Raw genomic sequence first — 22,261 nt, forward strand, 5'->3', positions numbered from 1 at the left:
GCTCACGGAGCCGAGCGACTATGCGGCCATTTCAAATGCCTGCTAGGCTCCTCCCCGTGCTTGTTTTTTGTTGTTTAGAGTCTCTGCAATCCATAACCAAGACTGATCTACATTTACTGTATCCTTATCTTTGGAACTTTGGCTCCAGATTTCTCTCTCCCCGTCCTTTACTAAGATAACTAGATGATCTGCAGAGTCGCCGATGTAATTGTTTTTTTTATTTTGCTGATAAAGGGTTTTTTGTAAAGATCCCTTAGGCAGATTTCTCAGTTTACCATCCGTATTGAGGTCAAGTCGTAGCCACATTTATGAAGAGTCTCTTTTTCTTTCAGAATAATTCCCGGGAGCACTGGAGACCAAAATTCTACCACGGCGGTTTTCATTTTTTCTTTATCCGGGAAGGTTACTAAGTTGATTTCTTTTCGTGTTAAAGTTTGTAGGGGCAGAATACGTTGAAGGAGGTTAATGATACGGCCTCGGTTGAGAGGGGCTTCATCTGTTGGAAAAAGCTCTGTTATTTGCAGGTGCGTCAATATTAATTCTTCTTGTGGTGGGTCTTTTTTCCGGTAGTCTTCGGAACCTTTAAAACGAACTCTTAATACAGGGCTTACTGGATCATAAAGGAAGGCTTTTGCCCTTGGGTTTAACGGGTTTTGTTGGGGAATTTTATTATTAGAGTCTTCCATCAAGTTTTGATTTATTCTCTTTAGAGATGTGGGCGATTTTATACTTTCTTCCTGATCAAGGTGGGCGTCGGGAGGGATGATGGCCTTTTGAAATTTGAGTTTATGCGCTTTCTTCTTTTTAAATCTTCTTAGTGGCTTTCCCCTTTTTTTCTTTCTTTCCACTTGCTTCTTTTTTAAATTTTGTAAATCCTGCGCATCCTCGTCATTTATGCCAGTGCTATCCTTTCTTTCTTGGTCCATGACAGGACTGGCCGAGATAAGTTTGTTTTTGGGCTTCCTGAATATAGGATATAGGTTAGACTCGCTATTGGAGTCTTCTTTAAAGAGTTTCTTTAGGGAATATAACGTAGTTTTACACTGGTTACTTATTGGTCCCTTGCATGATTTATTACCAGTTTGTGTTCCCATTTCTCTTTTCGCCGGCACTAAATGGCCGGTACTTTTGATGTCACTTGTTGCCTCTTGACAGTTGTCAGATGTTCCCTTTACTTTGGTTAACTTGGTTTGTTCTTTTTTCCTTTTTTCTTCCACTAGGAATTTTAAAATTCCTATTTGCACATCAAGTGTTTGATCCGAGTTCTCCAAGATATTACCTAGATGGGCGAGGACTGAGTCCAGGAATTTTTGCAGTGTGAAAAGAGACTTCGACACTGGAGTACTATTGTTCGTTAAGCTGGAGGACTTGAACATGAAAAGGTCCGGAGAATATTCCAGGAGGCCCTCTCGGTCCGAGGGTTTTTGTAATGTGCTATTATGTATAACATCAGGCTCTTCATGAGGTCCCAGATCTAATTCTCCTTTCTTAGCAGTTGATTCAGGACGCATCGAGATACGATCAGGACTATGTTGTATATTAGATAAGTCCAATGTTATTTGGCCGATTGACTATTTCCGGGGATGAGTCCTCGAGATCTGTTAAGGGGGTTATTTGGTCAACCTCAGATGTAATCAAGGTGTGTTCTTTGGGGAAGGCTTGTGCATTTCCCTCTTTGTCTTTTCCATCCTCCATTATTTCAGCTGTTAGAGCTAGGTTTGACTGATTTTTTACTACTAGCCCGTCCGTGGTAAATGTTGTAAAATACTTTCGTATTCCGGGGGTTCCTGTTATCCTTCCACTTTTCACCGCTTCGTTAGTGGTCTTCCTGATTGCCTCTTCTGTCCCCATTCTTTTCATGAAGATGGTTCGTGATCTCAGTTTCTTAAAAGCCATTTCACTGCACCAGGGCTATTGGTAGTATTTTTCCGATAATAGGTTATCAATTATCGATTATCGCATTAAGGCTTGCTCCTCCTTAGTGCTCTTGGCGTCCCTACCACCCAGGCCGACCCTCTGCCACTGGGACGGGGGATCTGTGCTCAGCGCTCTGTGTTCAGCGCTCTGCACTCTGACACTCGTAGCTTGTCGCTCAGCCCTATCAAGCGTGGTAGGGGCTGAATTTTACCATCACACCCGAAGTCTCTGCGATTTTGGGTTGGTAGCAGGGGTGATGCACTACGTGGGGCAACAGGGGCAATGTTGCTGGCTGTTGTTTGCTCCTGTCCCCTTCCCCGGAACCCCCAATGCCGCTCTCACCGTTTTACTGCTGTTGGAGGTCCAAGCTTCGGTACACGCTTCTTGCCTCTGGATTTCTCTGATTCCTGTGGTTCCTTAGGCACCTCGAGCCGCTGCTTGTGGCTGTGGCTTGATTGTTAGCCTGGCAGGGTAGTGCCTCGCTGTGTGCGCCTTGCTGCATGTGGTCCTTTTAGATATCCTTAGTAGACTTCTGCCTTACTCCATACTGGTGGTAGCGCTTCGATTTTTCCTGTTTTTTTCCTTTTGGCTTTTGGCGGGAAGCGGGATGCAGACTGGGGGCTGCGGGCTGTGGGCTTCTGTCTGCAGACTGCGGGCTGCGGTCTGCTGGCTGCCGCCGAGCCTCCCTGTTCCTCCTCCTGGTCTGCTCCCGCTCCGCTCAATATGCTATGCAGTTCCTGCTCACGGCAGGCTCACGGCGAGCGGGATCCGCGCTGCCGCCAAGCCTCCCAGTGCCCACTCCTGTTCCGCTCCTGTTCCGCTCCTATTCCGCTCCCGCTGTACTGTGTGCGGGTCCCGCTCACGGAAGGCGGGCTGCGGGCTCACGATAGTCGGGCTGCTGTAGGCATGCTGCGGGCTGCGGGCTGCCGGTTAAGTATCCTGAGTAAGCGGCAGCTCGGTGGTCAGGATAGCTTCGGATTTTTAGCTTTGGCTTCAGCTGGCTTCTGCTTCGGTCAGTCCTCCAAGCCTCCAAGCCGCCAAGCCTCCAAGCCTCCCTCGCTCCGCTCCCGCTCCGTACGGCTTACACACACTCTCTGCTTCTGCTTATGCTCTGTGGCGCCCTCTGTCGCAAATCGGGAGCAACTGGAACACTAGCAAACTTCCCTGTGTTTTATGTAGGTTGGGTGCAGGAGAAAGAGATTACGCGAAGCACCCCAAACCAAAGTCATTGTATGTAAAAAGAAGCTGGGGAGCTTCTCCATATTCTTGTAGAGGGAGGATTGGGGGAATGGGATGGGTTTATGAAGTCAGTTCCAAGAATCTGAGTGGAGCGGTCCTGGTAGGAGAAAGACTTAATGGTTTGAAAAGATAATATCCAAAAAACTCTCAATTGATATCAAGAGCAAAAGATCATCCTTAATCTACAATACTGTGTGGGGCTAGCATTACACGTGTATTTTACCTGAAACTTCTCTCTGGGTAAATAGCTGAAATAGCCGACTTTCTTAAAATACAAGAAGCATAATTTCAATATATTTAGCAATTACTGATGTGTCAGTGCCTCACTCCTGCACTTTACAGTTGATTAACTGGACAGCCAGGGAGAAAACCGTACAACACTGAGCATTGGAATGTTTAGAACACCCAACCCCCTCCATTACTTGATGAGCACATTTCGCAATCCCAAGAAGCTGTCAGTCATCCGATAAGAACCCTTTGTGTACCTTTTCAAAATATGTGACCCCGAGACAAGACGTAGTAGAGAAGCCTTGAGTGAGGCGTGCTTCAAGCCTTTAAAACACAGCGAAATACCATTTACATCTTTGAGCGGCAAATTAAAAATCGGAGTTGCATTTCCAGGCTGAGGAGAACTGATAACCTGGTTTTTTTCTCTGTAAAATGTTTGTGGGGTTATGGAGGGCCATTTTGCGGTTTTTATGAGAATCAAATTTAGCAGTGAAAGGCCATCTTTTTACCTTTTTGTTTATCAACCGGTACAGGTAAGCGAATCACCACCACAAACAGAGGCAAACTGAACAAAGCACAGGCCGTGAAAAAAGTTGAAGGGTGGGCGGCCGCAAACCTTTTTTTTCCTCAACCTGGTACAGGCAAACAAAACACTAACATGAGCAGAAGCAAACAAAACACAAGCCATGAAAAAAACATGAAGGGTGGGCAGCCGCAAACCTTTTTTTAGGTTTTGCCTAGCAAATGCGTACGAAGTACGCATGCGCTAGGAAAACCTTATGTTTTTCTCTGTGGGGTCGGGTATCCGCCCCCTCCTCCCATTGGCTAGCTCCATAAATGGAGGCTAGCCATTGGGAGACGGCTCTGTCCGTCAATCCCGGACCAGATTCGGGGGCGTTCCCGAGAATTTTTTGCTTTTGGCGACGTCACGCTACGTCAGCCAAAAGCCCTCGGGAACGCCCCCGAATCTGGTCCGGCATTGCCGGCACCAGCCGTCGATGCTTAATCTCCCCTTGCCTAACAACATGAATTCCCCGGCTGCCATGTATTATTGGGTAGGTGCCACTTCCTATAACAGCACAGCCTGCGAAACTCAGGCACTGACAGTGGAGGCTGGGAAACCGGGTTCGAGTCTCGGCAGGATGCTTAATCTCCCCGTGCGTAACAACATGAATGTGTCCGTCTCTAACTCAACATGTGCTCATGTAAAGCGCTCTAACCCCTTCGGGTCTCGTTAGCGCTATATACAACTTTTTTTTTTAAAAGCTTTAATGTGTACTGCCTAGCAGTGGCATCGGGAGCGGGGGGGGGGGCCCTCCGGCGGACGGGTGGCAGCACAGCCTGCGAAACTCAAGCACTGACAGTGGAGGCTGGGAAACCGGGTTCGAGTCTCGGCAGGATGCTTAATCTCCCCGTGCCTAACAACATGAATGTGTCCGTCTCTAACTCAACATGTGCTCATGTAAAGCGATCTAACCCCTTCGGGTCATGTTAGCGCTATATACAACTTTTTAAAAAAAAGCTTTAATGTGTACTGCCTAGCAGTGGCATCGGGAGAGGGGGGGCCCTCCGGCGGACGGGTGACAGCATACTCTTCACGCCCCTATTAACTCCACCATGTGGGAGAAGCTCCGTAGCTCACCTGGGCAGTGCTCGGCCTATCTAGTTCTGCAGACCAGGGTTCTAGTCTCGGGCCTACTAGATAGTAATTTTACCGAAGTGTTTATTCAAAAGTGCCTCTTTGTGTTCACGAGTGGCACTGCTAGGTTGAAGCATTACATATTAATTAAAAGCCCCACTCTCTTCTTCTTTGGGCCACAGGGATAACGTGAGAACTTGTGGGGCAGAGAAGGGGGAGAGTGCCTATGATAGATAAGGCTCTTTGGTCCGGTTATAGTCTAAGTCTGCTAGACAGAAATTTTACTGATGGGTTTATTTAATATACAGCCCAGCCAGGGATCTTCTTTTAATTATTTAGAACTAATACAGCCTCAGCTGAGGATCGAACTCTGCTCTCCACCTCCAAGGTCGGCAGCTTTATGTGTTACGCCACCTCTCCTCGCTTCACTTTGTTTCCATTGCGTGACCTTTAATTGCCCCTGGGGCACTTAAAGGTCACGCACCTACTAGAGTGCTTCTCTATCGGAATGCACTGTGCGGTCCCCCGGGGTATACACTATGCGTCATGTTTTCTGTTCCGATTGGTCATGCCTTTCCACAGTTTGTGGGTGGCCACAAAGCCTAGCAACCGTAAAGACATTATCACTACATCCCATCTAATTGAGTTAACTTCAAATTATCAATTTCTCAGTTCTCGAAATAAGGTATTCAAGCCAAGCCGGCTGTTGCGTGAAGAAAGTTAGGCAGATGCTCTTAAATATACTATACACAGAAGATTCGTTTTAAGGTTCCTCTCAATATGAAAAAAAAGAACTAAGGATCGATCATGTATCTATAGAGCTATCCTGTATATTAGTTTCTGCATTTCAATAGTAGGAATGAGTGTATAAGAGAATCTGGTTGCCTTTCACCTGATTCACTTGTGCCAAAGTAAATAGTGGCCAAATGTGTTCGCAGAGTAGACAGTAAGGCTGGAGGTTGGGACACCCAGTTACCACTTGTTGGCTGACTGTTGATGCAGGGTGAGTACAATAGAAAGTCCTGGACAATGAATGTAATAATTATGTGGAGCACTGTCTCGTGCACTGTGAGGCTATCGGCAGGGCTTAAGCAGCAGCAAGTTGAACCCACTATTTCAAAAGAAGGAGTTTGTGCAGGTTTTTGTTTTTTTTAAACGGGTGGTGGACACTGTCCCTCATTTTTAAGGACCAAGGCTTGTTTTTCATCCTCGGACTTCATCTAGAGTAGGAGAGACCGGAAGGAGAGGAAGAAAGGAGGAAGAGAAAAAATAGGGAAATTGTGATAAATGAGAAAGCATGGATGGAAAAGAAACTGCGAAGTGAGATGAAGAGACAGGCAGTGTGGCTTGCTGGAAGAAAGGTGTGAGGTGGAATCCAGTTTAGACAGCCTTGGTATTTTTCTAACATGGCATTTGTAAGTGCCAGTGGCGGGCTCTTAAAAAATCTTTAGGCCCCTGCACTTATTTATAAATTCAACCCTAAATGGAGTACATTACTGTGTGCCACTTTTACTGTGTGTACATGTGTTGTGTTTGCATAGCGCAAACATTCCCAAAAGACAGCAGAGCAGTGTACAGGCTCAAAGGAAGAGAGCAGCAGTGAAAGGTGGGTGTGAATGCCCTCATTCTGTTTTGAACAGTAGTCACACAACTACCAAGAGGCCCTGTGTGTTTTGGCCCCACACGCTTTCTGTTGGCTAGGTGAGTGTCTTTGACAGGCGTACCTATTGTGTTTTTTTGTTGTTTTTTTTGGTCGAAGCCTACATCTTTTGGACCTTCGGAAAGCGTCCATGAGAATGCATTTCACCCATTGCATTTCACCCAAAAGCTTTAATGTGTACTGCCTAGCAGTGGCATCGGGAGCGGGGGGGGGGGCCCTCCGGCGGACGGGTGGCAGCATACTCTTCACGCCCCTATTAACTCCACCATGTGGGAGAAGCTCCGTAGCTCACCTGGGCAGTGCTCAGCCTATCTAGTTCTGCAGACCAGGGTTCTAGTCTCGGGCCTACTAGATAGTAATTTTACCGAGGTGTTTATTCAAAAGTGCCTCTTTGTGTTCATGAGTGGCACTGCTAGGTTGAAGCATTACATATTAATTAAAAGCCCCACTCTCTTCTTTGGGCCACAGGGATAACGTGAGAACTTGTGGGGCAGGGAAGGGGAGAGTGCCTAAGATAGATAAGGCTCTTTGGTCCGGTTATAGTCTAAGTCTGCTAGACAGAAATTTTACTGATGGGTTTATTTAATATGCAGCCCAGCCAGGGATCTTCTTTTAATTATTTAGAACTAATACAGCCTAAGCTGAGGATCGAACTCTGCAGGTCGGCAGCTTTGTGTGTTACGCCACCTCTCCTCGCTTCACTTTGTTTCCATTGCGTGACCTTTAAGTGCCCATGGGGCACAAGCAGGGGCCTACTAGAGTGCTTCTCTATCGGAATGCACTGTGCGGTCCCCCGGGGTATACACTATGCTTCATGTTTTCTGTTCCGATTGGTCATGCCTTTCCACAGTTTGTGGGTGGCCACAAAGCCTAGCAACCGTAAAGACAATATCACTACATCCCATCTAATTGAGTTAACTTCAAATTATCAATTTCTCAGTTCTCAAAATAAGGTATTCAAGCCAAGCTGGCTGTTGCGTGAAGAAAGTTAGGCAGATGCTCTTAAATATACTATACACAGAAGAATCGTTTTAAGGTTCCTCTCAATATGCAAAAAAAGAACTAAGGATCGATCATGTATCTATAGAGCTATCCTGTATATTAGTTTCTGCATTTCAATAGTAGGAATGAGTGTATAAGAGAATCGGGTTGCCTTTCACCTGATTCACTTGTGCCTGATTCACTTCTTTAGGCCCCTGCACTTATTTATAAATTCAACCCTAAATGGAGTACATTACTGTGTGCCACTTTTACTGTGTGTACATGTGTTGTGTTTGCATTGCGCAAACATTCCCAAAAGACAGCAGAGCAGTGTACAGGCTCAAAGGAAGAGAGCAGCAGTGAAAGGTGGGTGTGAATGCCCTTATTCTGTTTCGAACAGTAGTCACACAACTACCAAGAGGCCCTGTGTGTTGTGGCCCCACACGCTTTCTGTTGGCTAGGTGAGTGTCTTTGACAGGCGTACCTATTGTGTTTTTTGTTGTTTTTTTTGGGTCGAAGCCTACATCTTTTGGACCTTCGGAAAGCGTCCATGAGAATGCATTTCACCCATTGCTTGCCAGTGGCTTTGTACCTCACATTTTCTTGCTTTTATTTGGACTGTTCAGCTTGAGTTTGTCCCTTCCATTGCCCAGTCAAGTCAAGTATTACACCGTCTCCTCCCTCGGGACTCGCTCCTCTCTCCGAACTTTGCCGCACAATGCAGGAACATCGCTGCCAGCAGCAGCAGTGCCGACCGGTGGGGCCGCATCCCAGGCTGAGCTTTGCGGGGAACCCGAGGAGTGGCAAGGGGTCAGCGGTGCCACCGGCAGGTCCTGGCTCTGCAGTCATGCAGCTCCCAGGATGCAGGACTTCTGCTCATACTCTCATCCCGTCACTCACTCTTCCCTTTCACCACTCTCCTTCTCTCACCGACTCTCTCTCCTCTGCTCATACTCTCATCCCGTCACTCACTCTTCCCTTTCACCACACTCTCCTTCTCTCACCGACTCTCTCTCCTCTGCTCATACTCTCATCCCGTCACTCACTCTTCGCTTTCACCACACTCTCCTTCTCTCACTGCCTCTCTCTCTTCTGCTCTTACTCTCATCCCGCCACTCACTCTTCCCTTTCACCACACTCTCCTTCTCTCACTGCTTCTCTCTCTTCTGCTCATACTCTCATCCCGTCACTCACTCTTCCCTTTCACCACACTCTCCTTCTCTCACTGCCTCTCTCTCTTCTGCTCATACTCTCATCCCGTCACTCACTCTTCCCTTTCACCAGACTCTCCTTCTCTCACTGCTTCTCTCTCTTCTGCTCATACTCTCATCCCGTCACTCACTCTTCCCTTTCACCACACTCTCCTTCTCTCACTGCTTCTCTCTCTTCTGCTCATACTCTCATCCTGTCACTCACTCTTCCCTTTCACCACACTCTCCTTCTCTCACTGCCTCTCTCTCTTCTGCTCATACTCTCATCCCGTCACTCACTCTTCCCTTTCACCACACTCTCCTTCTATCACTGCTTCTCTCTCTTCTGCTCATACTCTCATCCCGTCACTCACTCTTCCCTTTCACCACACTCTCCTTCTCTCACCGCCTCTCTCTCTTCTGCTCTTACTCTCATCCCGTCACTCACTCTTCCCTTTCACCACACTCTCCTTCTCTCACCGCTTCTCTCTCTTCTGCTCATACTCTCATCCCGTCACTCACTCTTCCCTTTCACCACACTCTCCTTCTCTCATTGCCTCTCTCTCTTCTGCTCATACTCTCATCCCGTCACTCACTCTTCCCTTTCACCACACTCTCCTTCTCTCACTGCTTCTCTCTCTTCTACTCATACTCTCATCCCGTCACTCACTCTTCCCTTTCACCACACTCTCCTTCTCTCACTGCCTCTCTTTCTTCTGCTCATTCTCTCATCCCGTCACTCACTCTCCCTTCAACACACTGCTAACTCTCTCCAATGCACCACTCTCTCTCACCCTAATTTGTTTTTCCTTCTTGGCTCTATCTCTATTCATTATCCCTCCCCAACTCCTCCTGATTCTATAGAGCACTTTTCAAAATTTTTTGTAACCATCGTCCATTTGCGTGAGATTACGCTATTGGCATTGTAAATGACAATGGCATTAATGTATCTGTTTTCAAAACCAACACATAAATAAAAAATGTGTCATTGACAATGCCAATCGCTCTAACTTTGTCAAAGGCAAAACCATTGCATTGTAAATGCTTGTTTTATCAATGGGTACAAGTAAACAAAACGCGAACAGAGGCAAACAAAACAAAACACGAGCAGTGAAAAAGGAAAAAGCACGGGCGGCTACAAACCTTTTTTTTTTAATCAATCGGGTAGGCCGTAATGTAAATGTTGTCCTAAACATAAAGCGCAGCATCCAGGAGTGTTTCACCCGTGGTGGGCTTGGGGAAGCTTCAGTAAGCTTGAGGGGAGGCATCTTGCAGAGAGTGCATGTCAGCTATTCTGAAATGGAGGGACGACTAGGAGGAACCCAGAGTGCAAAGTGAAAGCTTTAATAAAACATTAAACTGGCGGTAGCAAAAGTGGGTCAGCCACAACTTTGGAAGCACACACAACACGCTACCTCCTCCAAAAAAAGAAAACTGACTGGAGGGGGGGGGGGGGGCATCGCACGCTGTAACAGGAGGAATCGTGAAGGCCCTGAACATAGTGTGATGGCCTACAAAAATGTTCTCCTAATGAAATCGCCAGGGAGGGAACGAAGTAAACAAAAGAGGGACATTTAGAAAAATGCTCCTATAAAAAAGATTCATTTAAGACAACCACAACAAAGAACAACAGCAATAGATGGGTGTGCTAAAAGTTCATAGACTGAATACAGCATTCTTGCAGATAGCGCATGCGCGCTGCCTAGACTCAACGTAAAATGCGATGGGCCAAGATTTCACTTTTGCAAATGGCCAGTGACAGATTCCTTATAGAGGGAGATGGATGGAAATGCTATTTTACCTTGCTATTGTCCCTGCTAACCTCTCCCCTCCTCCTCTGCTGCTCCGGGGCTTGCATATTAAGTTTGACAAGTGCAGAACATGATGACAGATGGTTTAAATTTATATAAGATTTCATCATATTAACTTTGTAAATTGAGAACTTACACATGGCTTCTGATTGTGTGCTTTTTGTTTTATGACCTGATGCTAATAAAAAATATTAAAACGTTAAAGTGCCTACATATCTCTCCTAAGCATATTTGCAGTGCTTTATGGGCACCCAAGTCTGATTGAAAACACCTAGAAACCCGGGCCATCACATTTTAGACTACTTTGTAAATGAACTGGTTTGTTTTCACTCCTGGGATCATCGCTTGTTTTGCCAATGCTGTTCCTCTACCCTTCTTATCGCTTTGCAAGAGTGCCTCGGGCTGGCCTACCCCCTAGCTCCCGCAGGTTGACGGAAGTATTATTATTATGTAGAGCAAGAGGGTATTTATTTAAAAAGGAAACAACATGAAAATATTCTCAAACATAATTAAATATTTTTTGTTTTCTGTGTATTTTTCTACTGTGTGCAGTATGAGCATTACCTTCAGAACCAGACAAGAATGCCAATCATGATGGCATCAGACACACATATCCATACATGTTCAAACACATGGCCACTGAAAACCATTGTCACACATAGGCAGTTTCATTACATAGTTACACAAACACATGCAAACAGACACACAAACACACAGGTCCTCCAACAAAATTAGCATGTCTGTATTTGTTTTAAAATTCGAGTACTTCTAGCACTTGGCCAATTTTGTGTAGGGGTGTTTATGCAAATTGTTGAATGGGTAAATCCACAAATTAGTCAAAATATGGGTTGATAAATAGGTGAGCGATTGGCTGGATGGATGAGAGTGCATATAGGAAAGGGCAAGTGGAGACAAAGTCAGATAGCTGGATGAATGTATGGATGGATGAATGGTTGAGGTAGTGTGTGTGTGATGTGATGAGTGAATCCATAGATGTCCACAGGCATACTGGCGGCAGCAGATTATTTTTCGCTCCTTTCAAGTGCACACTCTCGTATTAATCAGTGTCCCATTCATCCATCACTACACCTAATCATTTATCCAGGTATCTATCCACATTCACCCATGTGGACACACCTGCATAACCCTTTCATTAATTGGCTTGCCCATCTATAATACCCCACACAAACATACATACAAACTCACCGTCACTTACCAAGTACGTTTACTAATAAAACACACTTCTATTGGCTTTTCTAATGCTTATTTCCTGTAGGGGGGTTGCTGCCTTTCTGCAGGAATTCTGATGTACATTAGATGGTACTCTAATCACTTTCACTATATGGGGAATTGTTCATAAACGAAAAGGCAAAATACTCTAAATAATAATTAATTATTCTCAAAGTGGATCAAATAAGCAAAAGGGGTCATGATCAATTCCAAGCAAAATGGACAACCAGATGTTCATACTTACTGTGCACTTTGCGCTGTTGTCATAGTTCTTATGCAACCAAGATTCCCAGTCCGCCTGGTCAATAGCATCATTCCAGCTGGGGTAGTCCACCAGAGCTGCATGTGCAACAACTTCATTCTTTTCATTGCTGATCGTCACTGCCAGGTTTGCTTTTTCACTGCAGTGAAGAAGACGACATAGTCGGTCATTCTGAAGCAAGTTTGGAGGTACAGAACCCTACGACAGCTACCAACTTACAGGAAAGCAAATATGTGGCCCTCTTTTTATCTTTCATCCACAATCAACTTAATCTGTCGTTAGTCGAAAATCTATTGCACAATATATACATATAGTGGTCTTTGGGATGCGCTTTTTTCTCTTGATGGGAAGGCTTTCTTGTCAAACTCCTTTCCCTGCTTCTTAATCATGTCTCTCATCACCTATTCTATTTGTCCCGCCTCTGGAGCAGGTCTTTACTGTGTTAGGATTGAATGACTTTTACCATTTCCCTCTTGAATTCAGGGAACCTAATTTTTCTTTCCCTTTTAGCACTCCATGGGAGAGCATGTGTTTTCTTGCTTTCTCCTTCATATGCTGCTTCCACTCTATATCCCCATGTCTTCATTTTGTTCTCCCCCACTCCCAACAGCTATCGCATTATTTTCCGCTGTTTTCTTTTTCGTTGTTTTCTTTATTTTTATGCTCCCCTAACCGGCCAGATGAGGTCAAATAGGGACTCAGCTTGGCTCAGACTTTCAAATGTGAAATCATTCAAGAAAAATGTTTTGTGTTAAGTTATGATAGTCATACTAACATTAACCAATAGAGACTTGATCCGCTGGGTAAAGAGGAGTAGAACTATGGTTATTTACCCTCGAAAAAACAGTTAAGAAAATGGTTGTTATCATTTCATTACTAGTTGTATGATCTGATCAGATAAACAATAAAAATTGAAGCTCATGTAATGAGGTCCCTTTGTTACAAATCCTACCCAGCGATTTACTTCAAAACAAGCTAAATCAAGAGATTCAAACTTAATTGGGAACCTTTTGCTTCATATTTGTTTGAGAAGATCCCACCGCTTTTTAGGATCACGTCTGAAAAGTAGTTTTGTATGTCTGTAACAAAAAAAACAAAAATGGTCACCTAGTTCAGCCCTTAGGAGTCACCCATGACCGCAAGGTTTAGTCATACGTGGCCTTTCCACTTATAACTACTTAAAGGAAGACTAGAGCGTAGAATATTAGTATTTTAGTGACTGGAACAAAAACAAATGTGGCCACGAGGCAAAACATGTAGAATTTGTAATTGAGAAAACTAACCTATAACTCCTGACATCATCAGAGGGTTCCTTCGTTACAGCCAACCACTCTATTTTCTCTTTCAAAGTATAGGGTCAGTATTATCTTAGTTCCTTTTCATCTTATTATGGAAATAGTTGGAGCACTGGTGTCCATATATCTCTAATAATCACCCTGCTAAAATCATGTAGTGGCTAAAGACTGGGAGGGGATTTTTAAGACACTCCAGAGAGGTCACATTGGACTAAACCTCACTGCAGTGCCTTTCGAGGTTATATTTTATTTGTATTGTTATGGAATTGTTTGAGGTTATAGAAGTGATATGGTTGACTTTTTTCTGAAACCTTTTGTCCCTCAGTTTCACAATTATATACTTTCAGTAAGTATGGGCAGCCTCGTAATCAGTTCCCCAATCAGAACCCTACTATGTTTGTTGTCCTGGACTTTGTTCTTGTTATCGGCTATCAGGATGTTACCCTGGGGGTTGCCTTAATTTCATGCTTGCTATCCACATAGTCTGGAAGTCATGACTTTCAAGAATGATCCGTGGGAGTAGAATCATTGCCCATGGACTTTAAAGTCAAGATGTACTCAATTATAAAATAATTGAATTTCACAAGACCGCAGAACCTCCCTGACCTTGTGCATACAATTTATATTCTTGCTTTATAGAGAAGGTATTAAATGATAGCCACTCACCACACCATAATTAGGTTTAGATATAGACACCCGCAGCTGTCTGGAATACTTCAAGTCATCAAGTGTTGTTTTTAGTAAGTGTAAAGTAAGACATAGTATACAGACAGAGAGGGCTTTGGGTCAGCCCATTTGAGCCATTAGCGTTTATTTGTTTTTCTGGATTTGACATTACTTTAATGGGCTGTCCACCAAGGCCAGGGTATTCTGTGGTTAGTTACATGATCCCATTAGGTTTTGAGGATAGGGCATCATGTTGTTGCACATACATTTGTAGATTGTACATCACAATTGTGTATTGCTTTTTGTATTTACTTTTGCTGGTTCAACAACATTTTAATTGCCGATTTATGGTCATTTTGTTTAGGAGTGAGGGCTATTTCAATGTACTAGAATTCAGTGGCGGCCACTTTGAAAAAATGGTGGTAGGGCGGGGGGGAACTTGTTTTTAAAAAAGAAAAAAGTTTGCTCATCTTTGACGGGCCCTTGCATCTCCTCCATACTCATCTCTGCTTGGCAGCACGGAAGCACACTGGCTCCCAGACTTCCCTAAGCCAATCACAACGCTGCGGTCACCAGGATTACAGCAGCATTGTGATTGGTCTGAGGGGCCTGGTTCAGCGCTCAGACAGGGAGTGGGAGCCTGTGAATCTTCTCTCCACCCAGCTGTGCAATACAGCCTGGTGGAGAAATACTAAGTGCGCAAGACAGTTTGGCCGGCCCAAGACGGCCAGCCAAACAGTCATGCGCACTTATGGGGCACATTATACCACTCCTCCTCCCTCTCCCTGTGACACAGCCCAGCTCCGCCCTGCACTAACCTGGCTCAATCCCCAAAAATAAAATGATAAGAATGCAATGTTTTTCACCTTGCATTATAATTTTATTTTTTCTTTTACACTCAGTGGGGCGACGCTCCTCCGCCTTAGCGGAGGAGCCACCGCTGACATGGCAAAAAGGTATAGAGTTATTCATCACTTTTGTGTGTTTGTTTGTTTTCCTTTCGTGTGATAACACGTTGTTATAGCATTAGGGTCTTATAATCATCACAAAGTAAAAATAAGTGTGAACACAGGCTTTCTTAATGATATAACACAAACGCAACCCTTTTGTGTATGCTCCTTAGTGAATGTATGCACCCTTATAAAATTCTTAAATACCATGTGTTTGTGATCCAACATTTTTAAGGCAAGTCTGCCACATTTCCCTTGAGCCTTTTCTTAAACAGGAACATATTAGATGGAGGGTGTCAGAGCTGGTGGCTGCCAGTGGTGCCAACTGGCACTCATTTCTGGGGACCAGCACTTATTGTTTCCTCAATAGTCTTTGATTTAGAGCAAGAGAGCTAAAAACACAAAAACGCATAGACGGATGAAGAGACAGAAAACAATGACATGGGGAGAAAGCAGGGATTGAGAAAAACAAGCAAGAGGGAGACAAAAAGACTGGGGTGTCTAGTGGTAAATTAAAGAGGCTTGACGTGGAATCAAGTGTATGCAGTATTGGTATTCAGGCTTACATTCTTTGATAGTGTCAAACACGGGTTTCTGGGCACACTTTGGGCCCCAGCACTTATTATTTTACAAATTAGGCACTGGAGAGTTGGGGGGTTGCACATTCTCTACCTCATGTTTGCTAGCTTGCACCATTACCTGCTTTTTAACATGTTGTTTTCCCACTTGACACCTGTAATCATCGCAACCATTTACTGTTCAGCCACGTGCTGTGTCCTGCAAGTGCACTTTCGATTTAAACTTCTCAAAATATTTAAAAACACTTGGGAAACACATACTTCTACATTAAGGCAACATGCCAACACTAGTGTGGTTGTTAAAAGCAGTTGAGAGCCGCATTGAGCATTAGATGGAACAAAATATCTAATATGCTCTACTTGGCTACATTTGTCTATTAATGCCAGCGCTTAAATGCAAACTTCATCTTCTGACTCCTGTCCTAAACCTCTTTTGTGAGAAGGTTGCTAATACAACTGTTAAAGTGGCCCTGCACCCAGCCTCTATATTTGTTTAGCTCATTATACTGCTTCATTGTGGGATTATCTTTCTAGGACAGCTGGGTGCAACACACACAGGCCACCACCCCCACACCACCACCTCAGCTATTACTCAAGACTTCCTTTAACAAAAAAACAGACCTATTGGCTTTTCCTTGCTTGTTATGTCTTTCAATTATATCGTAATTGCCAGATCTTGACATATTTCAATCTTTTTTTCACTGAATAGAATACACCAAGAAAATCCACTTAGCATTCCACAGCACCTTCCTCACTCAATCCTTCAGAATTGGATTGCTAGTGTGATTTACACATATAAACAAAACAGACCATTTACTTGACATTCACTTTAATACTTACAGAAGGTAAGTGACGTTTATCCTTCCAAATACCTCTTCTGTAGCTTCATTTATAAGACTGGTGATTCCTGCTATATCCGAGGTCTCTGTTCTTCTCGTATTTATCACCTCGGTTTCTCCATTTGTAGAGGCTATCGCAATCATTGTTCCAATTTACTAAAATAAAATTAAAATGCATACTTTTTAGAAATGATACAACTATGAAAGAAGCTCTTTTTATTCCAAATATGAAAGGTTACATTAAAAGTGTATCTACGCAATACTAAGTGGCCACCTATGGTGACCTGCAGAGAGAAGAGAAGTGGGCACCAAAATGTCACTTTGCTGATGGAGCCAGAAGGGTTGCCCCATTCCCCGAAGAACTGAAATTAAACTCACGACAAATGAAATTATTTGAAGTAAGGAAATAAAATATTTAACAGCCTTGGCAAGGCATTTGGCGGTTGTAATAGAAAACGTGCAGTCAAGATGGAACATTTTTGAGAAAATTGAAAATTTGAAACATTGTACAAACTTATAGTGAAAACAATTAGATTATTTCATACTTTCAGGATTTTGCAGACAGTTTGTTGAAATGTTAACAAAAATAGGGAAAAGAATCAGACAGGTAGTGCCAGTGAACACCTCAACTGCTTCTCGTCTCTTCTCATCTACGAGGTTTCCCATTGAAAACCTGTTTAGAACCTGTAGACTAATGTTTCAGGTGCATTATTGCCAGTTCCTTCAGCCCGAGTTGACAACTGTAAGTCATGAGACAGTGCAGTCATCAGCCCAAGTCTTCAAATATGTTATGAGTATTCTTTTTCTCCGATATAGAAATAAAAGCATTATTTTCCATCAGATTGCATCAGTCATGGTTAATGATTGGGAAGGTCACAATTTAAAACGAGATATTTTGCTCTGATCCTCTACAACAGCTGAGTTTCAAATGGAGAGCAAGAGTTGGGCACACTAGAGGAGGCCAACTGTCCGGAGGCCAATACGCCCCCCACCCACATCCAAGCAGTGTCAACATGATTTAAATTGATATAGTTGAAATAGTATTACAGAGCAGACTCTGGGAAATGAAAAGAAGCCCAGATCAAGATGTACATCAGAGATCAACATGTTTCTTCCCACACATCTTGGGCATGCGGAGTAATTCAGTACTCCTGGACCTGAATCCATGAAGTATTTGCTCATGTTGTGGGCAGGCCCATTACACCTGCACCCAAGCTAGTGTTGATAGAGTTGAGGGAATGGGGCAGACAGGGGGATACTCTCGCATTAATAACAATGAGTATGATGGTAGCCAAAAGGGACATTGCATGGCACTTGAGATCCGACAAAGAACGCCTCTAAACTAATGGATCCACGAATGATGCCCCGATAAATATAAAAAAGTTTGTGGTTGAAAATTTCTAGGGTATATTTCTAAGCTGTAGTTAGATGGGTTTCAAGCATCAGCACATCGAATGTTTTGCCTCTGCCAATGTACTAAACGAAACAGTAGTGTAAGTTGCTATGCCTAACAGTACATATTCGTCATTAAAACAATGAAAAGAGTTGCAAAAATAAACATTAGGTATTTTAGAATCCATAATAATGGTGCGATCTACAAATGAGGTACCATTATCCTCCTGCCAATATATCACTGCAGTCAAAATGCCTTTATTGGTAGTAGGAATCATGTTATGCATTTTAAATTCTAAAACAGCTGCATGCAATGAGTGATGGAACAATAGGACTAAGATCAAGAGGGCAAAAAGTGTCCAGTGCTTTCAAAATGAAGTGCAACTGATGGAGTTCTTCTGCCAAGATAAGAGATGGCTCTGCTACCTTCGGGTGTCCTCTTAATTGTGGGGATGTAAAGTAGCTAGGCATCAACAAAGTGCTTAAGCTGGTGGGGATTTGGATTGAAAATTAGAAGATCATGAACTCAAGGCTTAATCAGTGTAGGGTGTACTGGCCAAGAAAAATGTCTTCAAACAATACTAGTATAACTTGTATTACGTGGTGTTCAATACAACAGCTTAGTAGTTTGAAAGGGCTGAAAATAGATTATACTTTTACAAAAATCAATGCTGTGCAATGCATCAGCCACTGAGGAATGCAAGTTTTCTGAAGTTGGCATGCCAGAATTCAATCTCATTACTTTCACACCACTCACAAAGAGCAGTCATAGAAGGTGGGATGCGAGTTTTGTTTCATGATACAATGTAAATGTAAATGTATAGGCATTTATATAGCGCACTACTTACCCGTAGGGTCCCAAGGCGCTTCGACCGCTGCGAAACCCTTCCTGGCTTCCCTGCGAGATGGTCCCTTAATGGGTATCTCCAGGGTGAGACCAGGCAACCCCGGCGGTCTGGTGGGGCCGTTAGTGAAGATGACACAAGCTAATGCCCAGAGTTGCCGAGTGTGATCGCTGATCAGAGTGGGCACCGAGGCGAGAGAATTATCGAGTCCGCTGACCCTGGTCCAGAAACCTGCCGCGCCGGGAATCGAACCCTGGTCCCGGGCCGTCCTCTGCTCTCGGGTCTGCTGCCACTAACCAGTGAGCCACACTACTTCACTACATACAAAAGCCATGATGTTGCATTTAGTACTTTCTGGAGTAATGGTTGACAGACTGGAAGGCCCAAGCACACAAAAAGTAGTCTATTGGTATGAATCTAGTCTTTAATTTGGGGTTTATTTCCCTTCAAACCCACCTGCTCATGCCCAGCCTCTACTGGTGCAGACTCATTTCTTCCTCTTTCCCGTTTTCTACCTTGTACTCTACCCCTTTCTATAAAAAGCCTCAAACTGATCGAGGGACACACTGTATGGTTGTTCAGCAATAGTGAGCCTATTAATTTGATTTCTATAGCGCAAACTTCCCCAAAGGGTTACAACTGCACCATCTGTTCTGCTAATTTCGCCAAAGGGTTTCAGAGAGCTTTAAAAAAAAAGGAACAACACAGAAGTAAAAAATAATAATAAACACAACCAATTAACATGTTCAGCGAAGGCTAAACACCAATCAGAAGCAGTGAACGGTGGTAAAAGAGTCTACCGTCCTAGAGGATAGAGACGATAGTAGGGAAAATAGTCCACTATGTAAGGAAAATAAGACAACAGGAAAAACAAAAAAGGTGAAACCAAGAAAGGTATACAGAATATGGAGAAGGGTAGAAGCTTTGAAAGGACAGAAGAAAGGTTGGAACAGGAAGGTGGGGAGGAATCAGGTGTGGCCCATTAATAGACTCAGGCAATGGTACTGGATATTAGAAGAGTAGGTAATGTTCTCAGTCTCAATTGAAATGTGCTTTGAACAGGGGTAATGTGAACTCCTTTTTAAAAGATGCAAGATGGTACGATGAGCAGGTGGAAGGCAATTCCAAATGTTTGTGGTGCTCCAGGATGATTGCTTCATGCACTACACTTGTTTGAATGTAGGAGGCTCAAGGTGAAGTTATTCTGCATTTCTCAACACTTGTTTGCATTGGCAAAGTTCATTCTCACAAAGAAACAAATAGACAGACTTGTCATTAGTATTAACCTAATTCACAGGGAAATCACCAAGGAAGATGCTGGCCTTCGAGATTTACCTGTTGGGCCTTAATAATGAACTGCATGTATTCCTCAATGACTGTGCCCCCACCCATCTATGTCACAAGGAACTGGGACTAGAGTTCATAGAGGATCACATTGCTAGTGCCCCTTTGTGTTAATGGGCAAACATGTGGCTGTCTAAAGAGCTAATGTTTTCACGAGAAGTAATTAAAGACTGCAAAACTTGGCCAATGCTCTAAAAATACCATGGCTCCGCTTCTTGAGGGACAAATATCATGCGATATGATTGGGCCACTTTTATGACAACCCTGAAAGTATCCCACCGAATGCTAAAGCCATTATTAAAGATTCATTCTACTTCAGGGCCAATTGGCGCTATCTAGAACAAGATGAGATCGGCCTACCATACATGTCTCTTGTCCCATTGCAATACTATCTATCTTTTACTACTGATCTGCAGACTAGATTTTACTTAACCAGATTCCGTCTACGTACTGTGCCCTTTTTGTTGGCATTTCCATGTCAGAGGGTAAGCTAACACGCTCATACCTTGTCCGTGTGACAACTCTACAAGCCAAAGCACTATGCACTCTATTCTATTCTGCACCTTATGCAAATGGCGAGGAGTAACTTTTAGTCCCAATATTAAGGAAAATCCCCCCCTGCACATACATTGATGGTTTTACCTTCCTGCACACATTGGCTACCCCAGATATTTGCATCGCGGTAGCCAATTACATAAAAGTTTCTATGGCGATCAGAAAATGCTATGAGAAAGAGGTACCATGCAATAAATGCTCTTATTTCAGGCTGTCTTAAACCGTTCACTGTAGATTTAGAATCTTATGCCTTGGGAATGTTATGAACTGTGTAATACTATGCTGCTTCAATTCATTTACTGTATGTGTTGGACTTGGCCCTTTTTGGCTAAAGTTCCCTAAACTTTTTGCCTTTCCCTAGACCTTTTTGCTGACATGATGTTGCCAACTTAGATGCTTTGGGCACTTTGCCACTGCTGATCAAAGTCAAAGTGCAAGTGCTCCCTGTAAAGTGTAGTGGTAATTGGTTTGTCCATGATTGGTATGTTAGTCTTACTAGTAAAGTACACCATGTGTGCCAGAGCTGGTAATGCAAATGCTGATAGCCAGAAACCGGTCCTAGGATGCTTGATTCCGGTCCAGGAAAAACATGGCTTGGCAGTTCGGGCTGGACTGTTCCCATGAGGCACAGGGTCAAGGCTGATTTGCATATGGCCATGTCTGGGGTGTTATGGAGTGCAAAAAACGATGGATTTAGGCCCTGATCTCTGTACTGGGGTGAATGTATGAGATTGTTCTGCATTATGTCCATGAACTGTTGTTTTTGCATTTGTCACCCCGAGTGGGATGGGTATGCCCAGACGTGAGTCCCATGCTCTCCACACCACTGGAGTCAAGATATCCTGGCTGAAGACGGCTGATAGCCAGAAACCGGTCCTAGGATGCTTGATTCCGGTCCAGGAAAGACATGGCTTGGCAGTTCGGGCTGGACTGTTCCCATGAGGCACAGGGTCAAGGCTGATTTGCATATGGCCATATCTGAACTGGGGTGGTGTGGAGTGCAAACGAACGATGGATTTAGGCCCAGATCTCTGTACTGGGGTGAATGTATGACATTGTTCTGCATTCTGTCCATCAACTGTTGTTTTTGCATTTGTCACCCCGAGTGGGATGGGTATGCTCGGAAGTGAGTCCCATGTTCTCCACACCACTGGAGTCAAGCTATCCTGGCTGAAGACAGCTGATAGCCAAAAACCGGTCCTAGGATGCTTGTTTCCGGTCCAGGAAAGACATGGCTTGGCAGTTCGGGCTGGACTGTTCCCATGAGGCACAGGGTCAAGGCTGATTTGCATATGGCCATGTCTGAACTGGGGTGGTGTGGAGTGCAAAAGAACGATGGATTTAGGCCCAGATCTCTGTACTGGGGTGAATGTATGACATTGTTCTGCATTCTGTCCATCACCTGTTGTTTTTGCATTTGTCACCCCGAGTGGGATGGGTATGCTCAGACGTGAGTCCCATGCTCTCCACACTACTGGAGTCAAGCTATCCTGACTGAAGACAACTGATAGCCAGAAACCGGTCCTAGGATGCTTGATTCCGGTCCAGGAAACACATGGCTTGGCAGTTCGGGCTGGACTGTTCCCATGAGGCACAGGGTCAAGGCTGATTTGCATATGGCCATGTCTGAACTGGGGTGG

At 44.1% G+C, this 22,261-nt stretch overlaps 1 protein-coding gene across 3 annotated transcripts in view; it reads right to left on the reverse strand.

Moving 5' to 3' along the window:
- Positions 1 to 16,637, reverse strand: part of CFAP61 (cilia and flagella associated protein 61) — a 1,856,219-nt gene extending 1,839,582 nt beyond the window's left edge. For all 3 annotated transcript variants that reach the window (XM_086927518.1, XM_086927517.1, XM_086927519.1), the window contains exons 1-2: positions 16,487 to 16,637; positions 12,140 to 12,296 (exon numbers count right to left, since the gene is read on the reverse strand). In XM_086927518.1, coding sequence (XP_086783644.1) covers positions 12,140 to 12,296; positions 16,487 to 16,629 — 300 coding nt within the window. In that variant the 5' untranslated portion in view covers positions 16,630 to 16,637. The remainder of the gene's footprint in view (positions 1 to 12,139; positions 12,297 to 16,486) is intronic.
- Positions 16,638 to 22,261: the final 5,624 nt, after the last annotated feature.

This window comes from Lissotriton vulgaris, chromosome 6 (genome assembly GCF_964263255.1).
Source record: "Lissotriton vulgaris chromosome 6, aLisVul1.2, whole genome shotgun sequence".
Classification (NCBI taxonomy): Eukaryota; Metazoa; Chordata; class Amphibia; order Caudata; family Salamandridae; genus Lissotriton; species Lissotriton vulgaris.